The sequence below is a fragment of the Amphiprion ocellaris genome, chromosome 23 (assembly GCF_022539595.1).
Source record: "Amphiprion ocellaris isolate individual 3 ecotype Okinawa chromosome 23, ASM2253959v1, whole genome shotgun sequence".
NCBI lineage: Eukaryota > Metazoa > Chordata > Actinopteri > Pomacentridae > Amphiprion > Amphiprion ocellaris.
The window spans coordinates 21,554,115-21,570,835 of record NC_072788.1 but is presented as its reverse complement, the minus strand read 5'-3'; the positions used below and the strand labels follow the sequence as shown (position 1 = coordinate 21,570,835).

Below are 16,721 nucleotides of genomic sequence, written 5' to 3'. Positions count from 1 at the left end.
CACAGAACATTGGGAACTGGCGATGCTCCTGCTGGCTCTGCTGCTCCACTACTGCGGTCTTCAGAGGTCAGCAGGTAGCACATTACATGTAGCAGGATTACCGAGTGAAACTGTAATCTGCTTGGAGTTGCTTGCTAATTTCCACGCTAGCTGTGAGCAGTAGAGTTTGAGCAGAGGACAGCGTGTTAAATACCAATAGAGTCTGAACCCCGGAGGACCAAATTTAAAGTCCAGTTGCTAGTGTGATGAAAGAAGAATACAAGTGAGTGTTGAAGAGTAACTAAATATATCCGTCTTCCAGAGGGCCAGAAATACTTGAGAAGGAAAGCAGTGAAATTCCTGAACAATAAGGTTTTAACACACACAGATGTTTTCCTGAGTTTAAGTGTTTGTTTTCATTCAGGTCTTGTCCAAAGACGGTCCTGTGCTAATCGTGCCAACAAAAAAATGAACAAAGTTTGGGAAAGTTAATGAATGTTGGCTGGTACACCGAGAAAAAAAATGCTTCACAGCTGTCCAGATGTGATGGTTTCCAGATGTTTGTAATGCAAGGTCAGAGCCAGAATGTCACAAGAAACCCACATCAACATAGTCAGGTTTTAATGCCAACAAACTGCCAACAGACGTCAGGACTGAGGAATAAGCCTGGACTTACTGATCAAATAGGGCGTTAAGTGCGATGTGTGTAAGACACTTCTTTATTGAATGGCCTGTACTTGTGGGCAGGGATCTTTGTGTTCCTTTGAGTGATGAGTGTTTGTGAGCACAAATTCCTCCATCAGTAGTCAACAGAAGGATTATCGTCACCAAATAAATGCACTGAAATAAGGTTCGAAGAAGGCAAACAGCCTGCGGTGCTGATAAGAAGTAAATTAGGTCGTTATTGCTGTTGAGGCCCCAAAAGGGGAATTTCCTGAAGGCTATAGGAATGGAACTTAATGGTTATAGTAGTAGTAATGTAAATAATGGTTGCTTAGGGTTTTTCCTGGTTCACATGGACCTCTGGGCATCAGTCAGCAAGATAGGTCCTTGTACAGTAAAGACAATGAGTTCTTGTTGCCTTATTTGATAGAAATTTATGCAATACCGATTAAAAAAATAATCACTCACCAAGGAAGTTTTCCCCTTTTAATGCATTTTAACATTGACTCATGATCAATATAATTTAGGATTTTGGATGGGAACTTCCACAAAAAGACTCATGTCAAACTGAAAAGTAATACCAGTTAATTTAAAATATAAAATACAAAATAACTGGTTGCACGCTTATCGTCGAGACACAAATTCTCATTTGGACTGAGGTCTGGGTTCTGACCTGCTCTCTCCAGGACATTTACTTTGTTGTAGTTTTGGCTGTATGCAAGTATGTACGAAGCATCCCCACATTATGATGCTGCCACCACCATACTTCACATCATGATGCTGCCACCACCATGCTTCACATCATGATGCTGCCACCACCATGCTTCACATCATGATGCTGCCACCACCATGCTTCACATCATGATGCTGCCACCACCATGCTTCACATCATGATGCTACCACCACCATGCTTCACGGTGGAGTTTGTTGTGATGATTTCAGTGTTCGGTGACAGCATGTAGTCAGTTTTGATCCCATCAGACCCAAGAGCCATCTTCAAACAACTAGCACTCACAAACTGGTAAAACATTAGTCTTTCTTTCTTTACCAGCCTTTTAGCATGTTTATAAGCCATTATGTTTTAATATCTATATAATAGCCAACAGCATGTTAGATTTAATGAATTGTGAGCTGCTGTGTAAACAACTGTGTGTAGCTTCACAATCTGTGCTGCTTATTAGCCACTGGCTGCAGTTCATGCTGTTAGCTTGTACCGGTGGCTATAGGCTAGTGCTAGCTGGCAGTTGGCCAACAAGGCACCTGTCAAGGAGCTTACCGGTGAGCCTCGCACATGATGGAGGTACACGTGGAGGTGGAGGGCTGGTCAGATCAGAAAATAAATGACAAGAAGCACAGCCTGAGGTGTTTTACACAAATAAATGTACATATTGAAGAGATTATATGTGATATTGCATTGCTAATTATGGTAGAAAAGCTGTTTCATAGTTGTGACTGTTAGGCTGTTGTGATTATAAGATGCAAAGGGCATTACTTATACAGCTAAAGACTTTACTAGGTCATTATCCAAATGGATTTGGTCATTAAAATGGAGAAAGGCATCTAAATAATTAGTAGTATGTGATTTAACTCAATACAGTTGTCTTTTATCAGTTGCGTCTTGCACAGTTATGGTATTTAGGCTATGTGTTCAATCTGGTTTAATTTTAAAAAGCTGTTCTGTCTGCTGCTCATCTCGTGAATGATGCGTTTGTGTTGCATCAAGGTGCTGAATAAACACCTTACACAACTTGAGAGTTATTTCCAGCTGAGTCAATCCGGCATCTTTAAGACATCACAGGGCATCCTGCCAGTCTGCTCGGCAGTCTGACCTGCTTCACCAGGTGTGACTGTGCACGTGAGACTCTCCCATGTGTTTTCATTCAGTCATGTGCGTGTTCACGATTCTGTGAATACGACTGCATCAGTATACATTCAGCCCGATTAATCTGCTTTCCTGTTTCATGCGTGTGAATGACACATGCAGAGGGATAATAACGGTGCAGGTTAATGATTGTGTTTTTAAATGGCTATGGAGTGAAACTGTCACTTCACACAGGATGCATCAGTCGAGTTACAGCTCGTCCTTCAACTCAACAATCAGGGTTCAAGACCACAAAACCACAACCCCAATGAAATGTCATTGAATAAGATTCCCTGCCAGATGTGTTCACTGGCCGACCTCTGAACTCCATGAGGAAATAATCATCTCCAAGGAAAGTATTTTTCCACAAAGATGTGAATAAAAGTGCTAAAATATGCCAGTATGAGACACGCAACAGATCACAAAAATCACATTTTAGATCATGACACGACTTTTATACAAGGAATAATTAAATTGTGGGGGTGTTTCTGAGTCCCATCAATTCTTGTCGCCCGCTACATATTTAGGTCACGCGATTCGGTATCCGTACATCACATACACATGCATAACACACGCCTGTGCTTAGCGCAAGGCCATTGTGTTTGTGGGTACATCTATATTAAATGGCCACAGTCTATGGTGCTGGATTTCTGCCACAAATTTTTTCAAGATTTCAGCTGTCGGAAATGATACAATGACTCAGCAGGCTTGGCGGAGTACTGCGCTCTCTGAGTACTTTTCTTGTTACCAAGTTGACTCCTTCAGTCTGCAAAAATGCAATATTTTTTTACAGGTTTTGTGGTTTCTATAGGCTCACCCTGACTGTCTACTATATGTCAAATGGTGCCATATTTTATTTCGTGCATCTACTTTGTGGACAAACTGTGGAAAGTTTGCAAGAGCACTTATTTTTGCAGCCATTTGCCTCAAGAGGGAATAAATAGTTGGTATACTCAATGCCTATAGAGAGCTTAACCCTCATTGCACATACACTACTGTTAAAAAATTTGGAGTCACCCAGACAATTTCATGTTTTCCATGAAAACTCACACTTTTATTCATGTGCTAACATAATTGCACAAGGGTTTTCTAATCATCAATTAGCCTTTCAATACCATTAGCTAACACAATGTAGCATTAGAACACAGGAGTGATGGTTGCTGGAAATGTTCCTCTGTACCTCTATGGAGATATTCCATTAAAAATCAGCTGTTTCCAGCTACAATAGTCATTTACCACATTAACAATGTCTACACTGTATTTCTGATTCATTTAATGTTATCTTCATTGAAAAAACTGCTTTTCTTCGGAAAACAAGGACATTTCTAAGTTACCCCAAACTTCTGAACAGTAGTATACAAGGAAAGTAGTATACAGGCTAATGAAATAAGGTATAGTTTTTAACTCCAAGGTGTTGCAATACTTCCATAGTATCAGTGTAGCACCAGACACTACTTACAATACCAGTTTTTAAAGTGTTCTCCTGTTATGTCATGGTGGAATTTCCTCCATAAAGTAGTTTTTGCTTATTTCACTGAATTAAACGAGGCCCAAAGTCCCGCAGATAAACCCAAGCTGTTGCTGTGTCACTCCTTAATCCAGTTCTTTGTGTTACTGTTCTTCTAACTGGATTTTTAGTGATCAGGCTGTTTGCTTGGGTTCCTGTGATGCATCAAAGCGAAGGATTTTCAGTTTTAGCTGAGCTGGTGACTCCTGCGGTGACGGCGGCTTCACCAGTGTTGTTTTTTTTCTCTGCTGCCGCTTTAAGCCTGTATCAGTCTGAGTGTGATGTCTGGATGGAGGCTGTGGCGGCTCTAACAGGATTATCTGTTGATCCTCCTCTTACCCGCTCTCTGCATCCACTCTGTCTATTCTTATACCGCTTGTCTACCTGAACCTCTAATCTCAGGTGAGGAGTCGAGCGATTACAGCGACTTACCAAGTTCATCGTCACGTATAAACAGACGTCAGCGTTAACTTGGTTATCAGTCAGTATCTGCTTCATTAACTGCTTTAGACTCAGCTTTATTCACTCAGTATCTTTATCCATTCACTGTGTACACATTCTTATAGTATTTCAATTTTTTGTTGGTGTTTGAAAGATAGAAATGTTTATAACAGCACAAAATTCATACAGTGTTTTGCACTTGCAGTGTTTTATTAGTGATATATTTTTAAAGATTTTCTTCAGGCATTTTTATGCGCACAAATTATGCTTTTAAATCTCACGTTTGCATCTAATACAGGTAATCAAATCAGAAAACAGCACATCACTGAAAGGCAGACAAATCGTCAACCACATGTGGAAACATCTGGTGGGACACAACATCAAAATATTAAACCAACTGAGAATGTTAACTCTGTAATGTTGAATGAAATGCCACCAAAATGTTGCATCGTATTAGGTTAAATGTTTTAATCTCTGTTTTAATATTTTTCTGTGTTTCCTTAACATAACATCACTCTTCTTGAGAGTTTATTCAAAATTACAACACCATAATTGGTAGGAGTTTTTCATTCTCTGTCCTCTTGTTGAGCTCTACAACATGCTGTTATAATATAAAACAAAGTGTTAACGCCTCAGTTTCTTTCCCAAGAGGGCAGATTTTGCATGAAACTAGTCTAAAGGACATCAGTGAGCAAGACTATGTGGGAGCCTGATTTAGGATCATAAAAGCATTAAAAAAAAAGGAGAAAAATGGTGCAAATAACCCCCACAGAACAACCTTATGATGATCATCTTCCTGTTTAGTTCAGATGGTATCAGCAGAGAGGAATGTGTTCTGTAAATAAAACTGACTCAGGATCCAGTTCAGCTCCAACCACAGATTTACACCAAATCTAATTTATGTGCAGCAGTTTTATTACAGAAAGAGTGTTTATTCCGATTAGAGCTGGTTTTAAATTCTGACACTTAAGAAGCATGACAGCTTCTTCGTCATTCAAATTCTGACTAATTTCTGTCCTCCTCCCTCAGAATCTGCTCCGAAGGCGTTTGGCATCCCGCTGTCCCAGGTCATCGCCAACGATCGGGCCTACAAGCGCCGGCAGGACGCCCTGAAGGAGAGCCGGCGGGACTGTCTGGAGCTGGAGGCCAGCATCCTGCGCTTCAGGGCCGAGAAGAGGCAGTTCTTCAACGGGAGCAAACCTCTGGGCAGCTCCTCGTCCATCACTGGAGGAGGCCCCGGCTCGCCGTCCGCCAACTCGGTGGCACCGGCGCCAGTTTTTGACGCCCAGAACAAACCGATGTCGCCCACATTCTTGGATAACACAGGCAGAGGACAGAGGAGGGTGAGACTGACCGTCACACACACGGATCACAAATACAACTTTGTTACTATCCAACCTCTAGGGTTGGCTGGATGCAACAAAATAAAACCAGTTGGTAATGGTTCAAGTAAATTAATTTATTCCTCAGTGGCTAATTGAAAATAAAAGTGATAACAAAAAACACAAAACTGGTGGATGTTGCCAAATCACACAACAGAATATAACAAAACGAAGGCTGAGTTTGTAACTGAGCTAAACACAAAGAAAACGGCTAAACTCCGTAGCCAGACTTATATACAGGAACAACACCTACCACAATAACAAAAACTAATACAACAGCGCACAAAACGAACTAAACAAAACTGGTGCCTCTGAATATGTACACATACTGAACACACAGTTCACGAATACTCAAAATACCGAATAGCTTCTTCACACAGTTGGCAGACTGCGAATTGGAGCCTCAGTCTCCAATGAGACTTGGGGCTCCACACCAAATCCGTAGCCGCCAACAGAAGGTTGAATTTGTCCGTAGCACCCACCACAAGTACTTACAGACTGAAGGACCACACAGAACAACAATACACAGAGGCACCAGGGTGGACTGGTCACAAATACCAGCCACCCTGACTGAGAGTTTGGCTGTAGTATTTAAGCTCTTCAGGTGTGGCGTGTGGGAGGAGGCATCATGGTTGCAGACCATATCTGATGAGTCGGGAGGTGTGGAGGACCAGGGCTGGGAGGAGGTCTGGAGCTTCAGGCTTAATCAGTCCTGATGAATCCCAGGTAGAAACTGGAGTTCAGTCGTCAGCCAGCTGTAATCAATGAGGTCCCCACATGCCATCCAGAGGCTCATAAAATCCATCACCAACCACCAGTAGCAGAGGATGGAACAACTTATTAGGAACTTTGTTTTTAAAATTCAGTGTTTTGTCATCCCAACCTCATCCTTATGAGGAATTTGTGGCTTTATAATGTCAGCACAAGAAAATGAAATATAAAAATGAGTCATAATTATAAACTAGTTATAAAACATAAATCTGAATGATCTGAAACCTGCATTCTTTCTATCAGCCAGCAAGGGGCGGCTCTTTTGTTGAAAAAAGAAGATTGTGTAGAACTGCATATGAAAATAAGCCAACTTCTCAGCTGATTTGCTTCCTCAGTAAACATTTTCCTAATGAGGTTAAGATAAGATAAGATAAGATAAAGTTCTTTATTTCTCCCCACTCCAGGGGAAATTTACATTGTTACAGCAGCTTTATTTACAATATATACAAGGGTGAAAAAAATTTTTAACAGAAAAAAATAAAAATAAAAATAAAGTTTAAAAGTGCAGAGATGTGCAGTGCAAGAATGTCAGTGCAAATTTTATGGTTTGGGGTGGTAATGATATAGTCCAGTTTATGTTAACATCAGCCAGTGATGCTGATGTTGTAAAGTCTTATAGCAGATGGGATGAAGGACCTGCGATAGCGCTCTTTCTTGCAGGGTGGTCTGTATTGCTAGTTTTATGGCTCCAATTATGGTCGTATTTAGAGGAAAATAGACGATAAATTGATGTAGGGGTATTCAATTCTGGTCCCAAAAAATCAACACAATAGTCAAATTCCAAACTCAGTGCTTTAAAGAGTGACATCATGGTGTTATAGCCATCTCTTTTGCCAGGTATGAGCAGATGTTGACTTTTCTGACTTGTAGATCATCTTCTTGCTCCATCACAGTTCTGAATTTCTCCCCTGCTTTTGCTAGAATTCCTCGTTTGCTTGTTATGATAGCAGTAAAGTGAAAGCTGGCAAGGCAGGTGTTTGTTTCTGCCAGCTTTAGCGTCATGCAGGATGAGAATAGTGTTTCATAATGAAGGACTGCAACTAATCTCCAACTGCTGTAAACATTTTCACAACCGATTCCTTTATTTGTTTCCTCGGTGGCGCGTTTGTACAGAAAACGCTGTGTGTGTTTGCTTCTCCATATGTGTTTGTTTGTCTGCTGGAGGCTGTAATTCTACCGATGTGGAACCGGTTGTTATGTAAAGCTGGTAATGAGCATCATTAGAGCCTCGGAGAACAGTAATTGAATCTGAACCAGCTCACGGGAATCAGTCGCGGAGGAAAACACTGCAAACATTCGATGGAAGTGGCACCGGAATGTGGCACTGAGGATTAGCTTCATTAGCAATTCTTATTGCTTAATTGTTTAGCCTAAAAAATGTCCAAAAATAATCTTTACACAGTTGAAAAAAGAGAAAAAACAAACTAGTTTAGAGTGGGTGTAAAAGTCATGTATTCAAAATTGAACTTGAGTAAAAGTACAAAAGAATAAGCATCAAAATAAAAGTATTCATTTTACAAAATGACCCTAAAATCAACTATGCAAAAATGTCCAAGCATCATTTTATTCTTGCATCCAGTGAGTTTATGTATTCAATGTACCTGTGGATCATTTAAATGACAAGAAAAGCTTCTTAATTTATTTATTTTTTGTTGAATTATGAATCTGAATCTGCAAAGGAACCAGTTAGGAAAGTTAAAAAGTCCAATATTTAGCTCTAAATCAAAGCATAAAGTAGCATAGCATGGAAATAACCAAGTAAAGCAGCATCGGCAATTTAATAATGAAACATCTTAATTTGTATGTTGATGAATTAGAAATCTGTAAAGTACAATAAAATAAAAAGCCTCTAAAATGTAGTGGAGTGGAAGCATAAAGTAACATGGCATGGAAATACTCGAGTAGAATGGCACTGTAATCAGTAGCTCTCTTTTGGGTTAAATTTCAGCTGACGTTTTTGAGAGAGAACCACAAAATTCTTCATTTCAGTGAGTGTCAGTGTTTTCCTTGCAGGTTTTATTAGTAATAAGAACATTTTAGATAAAATTGGGAAACCTTATAAGTAATTATAATTGTAGCAATTAGATATCTGCACTGGATACTCTAGGCTTTGTAATAGATGAGTCAAAAATGTAGCTGAACATAATGATTGTTAAACATCACATTAATCAATTTATTCCTCTTACAAGATCTTTAACTTACATTGTCCACTAATAAACCACTAACAAAACAACCATCTGACTTATATAAACAGTTACTATCGAGTGTGAAAGTACAGAAGGAATTATAGTGTTTGTTCATTTAGCTCCAGTCAATTGATGATATAAAATAAACCTTTAACTCTTTATCTAAAAAATGTACCCACAAGCAAAAATGATAAATACACGAAGTGTGTAAGAGTTTAGATGTTTAGTTTATGTACGTTTTAAGTCATGCTAGCATGGAAAAAATATCCCAACGACAATGAGATGGATTCATGTTCCCCAGAGGATGAATCCAACTGACTTTCATTGGACATTTATGGTTTTTCAGTAAAACGGCTCAATAAATTTCCATCAAATCCAGTTTATGGCTCAGTAAAGACAAACCATTTCCTTCCCAGGAGCCTCAGCTGTTCTTTACAGACCTACAGACTGTTTACAGTGATTAGCATTAGCACTGCTAGCTGGAACTCGATGTTTTCATGTCTGAGGGCTCGCAGCCGACTGCACAGGAGGACAAAATGTTGAAATTAATGGCTGGGACAAGATGGATTGTGGAACAGAAGCTGCTGCAAGGATATTTCAAATTACAATGTGTGTACATTATTCAGTAATTTATGATTCGAAGCAGGGACCAGACCTCCTCAGTGAGAAGAGATTCATGGAGGAAATGCAGGGTAGCCAAGTCATGTAGAGGTAATGTGATGCATTTACACTGGAAAGATGATGAATTTTTAGTATAAATTGGATGTTAAGTGTCTTCCCAGAATGCAATGCTACCAGATACGATATTGAGATTCTGTTTCTAATAAACCAAATATTACGTTAAATTCTTGTACTCTGCTGTTAAGTTTCATCAATAAAAAGAAGAAAATAGTAAAAAAAAAAAAAAAAAAAAAGCTCATTATCATCCCAAAAAACCCCAATATTTAATCTTTGGCATCATTTACAAGACAGTGATGAAGGCACAGTTCAATAACAAGTGATCAAATGATGTCTAACACATAACTAAAGATTTTTTCTCACTTCTGAAAAAAACTAAATATTACATTACTCTCTTGTACCCTATTCTAACTCTAAGACTTTACACACAGAAAAACACTTTTTAGATGTATAAAACTATGATAAATGAGGAGGTACTGCAGATTCGGGTGATAAATCAACTTTTTTCAGATTTGAGTCCATTTCAAACCTGGTTTAGGAAACATCACTGCTTCATCAGTCTGTTACAGTCACTTTTATTTTAATTCAAAACACAGTGATGAAGACGCAGTTAGATGTTTGTCTAAAGCACCAGAGATAAAGGGACGTTTAACACATAGCAAAATACATTTTCTCACTTCCTGTTTCTAAAGAGAACTGAATATTACATTATTCTCTTGTGCTCTACTCTAATTCTGGCTGCACCTAATGATTATTCACATACACCGATTAGAAGTTGCATCAAAACAAGCAAGGAAGTAGTGAAAAATACCCATTAGAATCTCACTATACTAAGTTTTCTCATCCAAAAAAATAGTATTTAGTCTTTAGCATCATTTATAACAAAAAAAGACATAAATTCTTCAAATTTAGAAGCTGCAACAAAGATATTTGTGTTTCCTGTGCAGCTTTTACTGCACAAGTGTAGGTCTACAAACTAGAAAATATGACTATGAGCAATTCAGGGTTTCAGATATTTAAAGAAAAAATAGTATAGCAAGTGGCTATATGGAGTAAAATATAATAAATCCATTTGTTGGGACTCTTTTTTATTGGCTTAAATTTAACTTGAGTTGGTTCACCAATCAATAAATTGACTAATAGTTCAATTTATAACTGTGCTTTAAACAGGAAGTAAGGTTTCCTCACTCTTTTTACAATTAGATGAGACAAAACTGCTCGCTCATTGCAGCAAACCTCTATAGAAGAAAGTCACGCTTTCTACCTTTTTCACATGTTAAAGTACCAGATGTGCAGCCTAGTTAAATATCCTCTAATTTCTGAGCTGTGGTTGCTTGTTGGACTGTGCTGCTCTTGGAAACTCCTCAAACACTTGATGTTCCTCCAGAAACTATTTGCAGGCCGCAGAGCTCTGATTTATGCTCCTGCAGGATTCGGCTGCTGGCGTATTTATTGGACAGCAACGTCAGGATGAGTGATAAAAGTTGACTTGTGAGTTCTGCTGGCCTCCTCTGCTGCCATCCATCCTCAAATGTTCTTTCCAGGGTTCCTCCTCATCCTCAGCTCGTTGCCCCACGCTGCCATCTGCTTGCAACTTTTTCCCTTCGTCCTTTTCTGTCTTCGTGTGACGTTTAAGGTCTCTTCGTTTTCTCAGATTGTCAGAATGCCTCCAGAGTCTTCCTGAGGCTGAATATTTTACCTCTAAATCATTGGCATGATAAGGATATGATGTTTGTCTTCATTTGTAAAACTGGAGTTGAACCAGGAATGATGGATTTTCCCATGAGACCTAAATGCAGCACCGAACACTGTGACTCTAAGCTGCACTAATCAATAATTTTATGACTGATATTTGCTTAAAAATACTGTACAATCTGAAAGGAAGGCCTCGTAGTGATAAACTTCGGTGGTTCCCATCAGTTTTAGGCATCTTTGAGCTTTTACTTTGCTTTTAGGACCACAAAACTCATCACGCTTATCTGCACTGTGTTGGAGAAAGCTGTTTATTATACAACCCCCACCCCCCCAAAAAAAACAACCACCAAACAGCACAGAAACAAAATTAGAAGATATCTTGTGAACATAGTGCAACATTTAACAATATAGGAGGCAGATATTTTGTTCAGGAGTTGGTGGAGACTAAAAACGGAGCTAAAAGACAATGAAATTGTGACGTAAACTTGACGCATGACTCTTAGTGAACACTAACATTGTTCAGTAACAGCTGAAAGTATGAAGAGGCCACTGCTTATTATATTTTGTTCCATTTTTTCCAGCATAAAAAAAGCACAAAAGGGTGAGAATTCAGCAAACCTTGCAAAACAGTCCCATACCAAATCCAAAGACTTTTCACCATCTAAAAGTTAAGACATTTAGAAGCTATAATCTCCTAAATGTTCATGTAGATTTAAATGCAGCACCGAACACTGTGGCTTCAGGCGGCACCCATCAATAAATGTATGTTAATATTAGCTAATAGGATTCTCCAATCTGAAAAGATGGCCCCACAGTGACATACCCATACAGTACCCCTCAGCGTTTTGCAAGTTTGAGCTTTTGTTTTGGTATTAGGACCCCAAAACTCACTGCTCTTATCTGCATTGTTTACTGCTGCAATAGCACCTGCTTTTTATACCAAAAAATCAACCACCAAATGGCACAGAAACAAAGTTATGGTGAACAATGTGGAGCATTTAGCAGCTAGAGACAAATATCTTGTTCAGGAGTTGGTGGAGACCAAAATCGGCGCTATAAGACAGTGAAAATGTGATTTATACTTGACGTATGACTCATTGAATGTTAATGTTGCTCACTAACAGCTGGATGTGCAAAGAGGCAACTGCTAATTAAAATTTTTTCCATTTTTTTCCAGCAAAAAACAAAAAGCTTAAAAGGGTAGGAATTCATTGGAGTCCCTCGGCTTTAAGCATCTTTGAGCTTTTATTTTGGTATCAGGACCCCAAAACTCACTGCTCTTATCGGTTTTCTAGCAGAAAAAATAACAAAAGGGTAGGAATTCTTAGAAATCTTGGAAAAATGGAGTCCAATGCCAAATCCAAAGACTTTTTTACCATTTAAAGTTAAATTAAGTGACATTTAGAAGCTAGAATCTTCTTTATGTCCAGCTCTTGTTTGAGGGTTCTCATGTATCGACACATTTTGAGGCCATTTTTAATTCACTTAATGCAGATTAAATAAAAGTAGTCTCTCCGCCCTACAGGGAGGTCTGTCGGTGGACTCCATCTCTGACCTCGTGGAGAGTCAGTCTCGCCTGCTGGAGGCGCTGCAGCTCTCCCACCCGGCTGAGCTGGAGCTGAAGAAGTCTCCTGGCGGCGGATCCTCAGAGGGCAGAACCCAGACCAAGCTGAGCCTGAACCCCATCTACCGACAGGTTCCCCGGGTGCTGGAGAGATGCTGCAGCCACATCGAGACCTACGGTGAGATCTGTTTGGTGTCCCTAAATTTAGAGATGCTTTAACACAAAAAGCTGCAAATGAAGAGGTTGAAGCTGCATCTTTGTGTGCAGAGTTTCTGCTTTCAGACTCAATTGAAAGTTCATTGTGGCACCATTTTGTGTCTCCAGGTCTTCAGACTGTCGGCATCTTCAGGGTCGGGAGCTCTAAGAAGAGAGTCAGACAGGTGACAACGCTGTTTTAGCCATTAAAACACAGCAGAATCAAATTATCCAAATAAAAAAAAAAAAATGAAGAAAAACATACTTTACATACAAGAAAACAGTGTACATTTACCATCTTCAGTAGGATTTCTTTGTATTCAAAATGTGGACACTGATAATCACAAATCCCTCAATTGTGATTTAGTTTATACACATATACTTACTATGCTCAAATATTATTCATTTAATTTTAATATTTTTATACCAGAAGTGGATTAAAATGTACTTCAGAGTTCAGTTCAGCACCAGTGCAAGTAAAATGGAAGTAAATGGTGTTTGAGAAAGTGCAGTCGAGTATATTTCCACTAATGATGAATGAATTACGTCAAAAATAACAAACTAAAAGTGCATTAATCATAAGAGCACATCTAATTATACTTAAGTCAAGTGCACTTTTGTGTGTTTTATTTCTGTCTACAGTTGTCAGAGCGGAAAACTAAATATTATATGATTCTATCATCACAGAAACATGTCTAAATGTGTGTATCTACATTTAAAACTGGCTCAGAACACTTTAAACCGTCAACCTGAGGTTCTACTGAATGAAGAAAAATTGTTAATAACTAAAATGTTTTGCCAATAACAATAAAATGAAAACTCCTCAAAACTGATCTACTGCAAAGCTGTAAATGCATGCAAATTATTGTGTGCTACTTTTTCACCACTGTTCTGTTATTCAGATCATGATTTATTGAGTTTGTAGAGTGTGGTCTGATATTTATTTTCTGCACCGTCTTTCTAAACTAGATTCAGCAGTGTCAAGCTTTAAAATGTGGTTAAAATCTACTTACATATAAACCAATCAGCTGCAATATTTAAACCTCTGACAGGTGAAGGGAGGAACATTGATTATCTCGTTACAATAACCTCCTTAAACAGTTTTCATTTTTGACAGTTTGGTCAATATTTGTGCAATACTTCCATCACTGAAGTAAGAAATGCTCTTTTAAAATACATTTTTGCATTGAATTTACCAAGTTACTTTTGTAATGTTGAATACAATCTTTTTAAGAAAAACTTCCTGCGGTCGTTGTCAGTGGGTGGAAATTAGGTTTGTTATAATAATAAAAATCAGCACTTTTAATAATAGACATTAGAAAGTGCTTTAAAAAAGACAGAAAACTGAAAAAGACAAGTCGATGGATGGATGGATGACAATGCTTTTAACTGTCATACACACACAATGTAACGAAATTATGAAACAGACAGACTGTACTAAGTTATAAATCCGTAAGAAAATACAAACATGTAAAGTCAATAAAGAGGGTGATATATGTTTAAGGAGTGACTTGGCCGACCTGGTTTCTGTCCCTGAATTTCGAAATGTCAGTGTTGATTCACGCTCCTGTTAAAAAAAAAGTGTTGTAAAGTTTACGGATCATGTTGCTCACGAGCAGTGATGAAGCTGATCTGTCCTGTGATTCACTCGACCTGAAAAATAAAAATAAACCTGAGTGAGGAGCTGATGAAGTGTGACATCCTGTTTTTCAGAGATGGTGTCCATCAGGGGACTGTAGCCTCCGAATGACCCCCGAGTTTGTTTCCATCGGTGACCGAACATGTTTTTGTCTTTTCCTCTGAGTCTCTTCATGTATTTATGGGCTGCATGTGTGTGTTTGTGTGTGTTTGTGTGTGTCCCAGCTGCGGGACGACTTTGACATGGGCGTGGATGTCCAGCTGGACGAGGAGCACAGCGTCCACGACGTGGCAGCACTGCTCAAAGAGTTTCTGAGGGACATGCCTGATCCTCTGCTGCCCAGAGAGCTCTACCCGGCCTTCCTGCACGCCAACCGTACAAACACACACTGTACACACACAAAACACTCTTTACATGTATGAAACTGATAAATGAGCAATTAAAACCACAACTAGGAGCCCACAGTGCTGCAGATTTGGGTGATAAATCAGTTTTTTCAGATTTCAGTCCTTTTCTAACCTGGTTTAGGAAACATTGCTGCAGTCACTTTCATTTTAATGTTCCAGACAGTGGATGGTTGTCAAAAACACCAGCGATCCAGTGATGTTTAACACATAACAAAAAGATATTTTCTCACTCGTTACTGATGAAATTGTGGACAGCCTACTATACTATGACATTTTTGCAAAGGTTTTGGAAGACATACTATACTATGACATTTTTGATGACATATGTTGAATAACATCTAATAATCTGATGTAGCATCGTATTAACCTGCTGCTGCTCCTTCAGTGCTGCGAGGAGCCGACCAGCTTCAGTACCTGCAGCACCTCCTCTACCTGCTGCCTCCCTGTAACTGCGACACGCTGCTCCGACTCCTCACCTTGTTGCACACCGTCCAGGGCTTTGCTCAGGACTCCATCGGGACCAACGACGAGGAGGTAGGACGCCGGAGTGAAGCTAAAACTGCACTGATTTCACACAGGAAGCACAGACAGCTGCAGTGATGTATGACGTTCAAAAATGTTACAAAAACGTCATAGTTTTTGTAATGTTATTTTCAAATTTTGGACGACATACTAAACTACGATGTTTTTCTGATATTTTGGACGACATACTAACCTATGACATTTTTTTCAAATTTTGGACGACATACTAAACTATGACGTTTTTGTGACATATTTGATGACATACTAACCTATGACGTTTTTGTGACATATTTGACGACATACTATACTATGATGTTTTTGTGACATTTTGGACGACATACTAACCTATGACGTTTTTGTGACATTTTTGACGACATACTAACCTATGACGTTTTTGTGACGTTTTGGACGACATACTAAACTATGACGTTTTTGTGACATTTTGGACGACATACTAACCTATGACGTTTTTGTGACATTTTGGACGACATACTAACCTATGACGTTTTTGTGACGTTTTGGACGACATACTATACTATGATGTTTTTGTGACATTTTGGACGACATACTAACCTATGATGTTTTTGTGACGTTTTTGACGACATACTAACCTATGACGTTTTTTTCAAATTGTGGATGACATACTAAACTATGTTGTTTTTGTCACATTTTTGACGACATACTAACCTATGACGTTTTTGTCACATATTGGACAACATACTAAACTATGACTTTTTTGTCACATATTGGACGAAATACTAAACTATGACGTTTTTGTGACATTTTTAACGACATACTAAACTATGACGTTTTTGTGACATTTTTGACGACATACTAACCTATGATGATTTTGTGACATATTTGACGACATACTAAACTATGATGTTTTTGTGACATTTTGGACGACATACTAACCTATGACGTTTTTGTGACATTTTTGACGACATACTAACCTATGATGATTTTGTGACATATTTGACGACATACTTAACTATGATGTTTTTGTGACATTTTGGACGACATACTAACCTATGACGTTTTTGTGACATTTTGGACGACATACTAACCTATGACGTTTTTGTGACATATTTGATGACATACTAAACTATGATGTTTTTGTGACATTTTGGACGACATACTTACCTATGCCGTTTTTTTCAAATTGTGGATGACATACTAAACTATGTAGTTTTTTTCACATTTTTGACGACATACTAAACTATGACGTTTT

The 16,721-nt window shown here is 38.7% G+C and overlaps 1 protein-coding gene across 1 annotated transcript in view; it reads left to right on the top strand.

Annotated features, from left to right (window-relative positions):
- The window catches only part of arhgap36 (Rho GTPase activating protein 36), an 83,869-nt gene that overhangs the window by 63,868 nt on the left and 3,280 nt on the right, over nucleotides 1–16,721 (top strand). Inside the window, exons 4-8 of the mRNA XM_055007969.1 lie at nucleotides 5,481–5,794; nucleotides 12,689–12,905; nucleotides 13,052–13,107; nucleotides 14,786–14,936; nucleotides 15,354–15,564. Of these exons, the coding sequence (XP_054863944.1) occupies nucleotides 5,481–5,794; nucleotides 12,689–12,905; nucleotides 13,052–13,107; nucleotides 14,786–14,936; nucleotides 15,354–15,564 (949 nt within the window). The remainder of the gene's footprint in view (nucleotides 1–5,480; nucleotides 5,795–12,688; nucleotides 12,906–13,051; nucleotides 13,108–14,785; nucleotides 14,937–15,353; nucleotides 15,565–16,721) is intronic.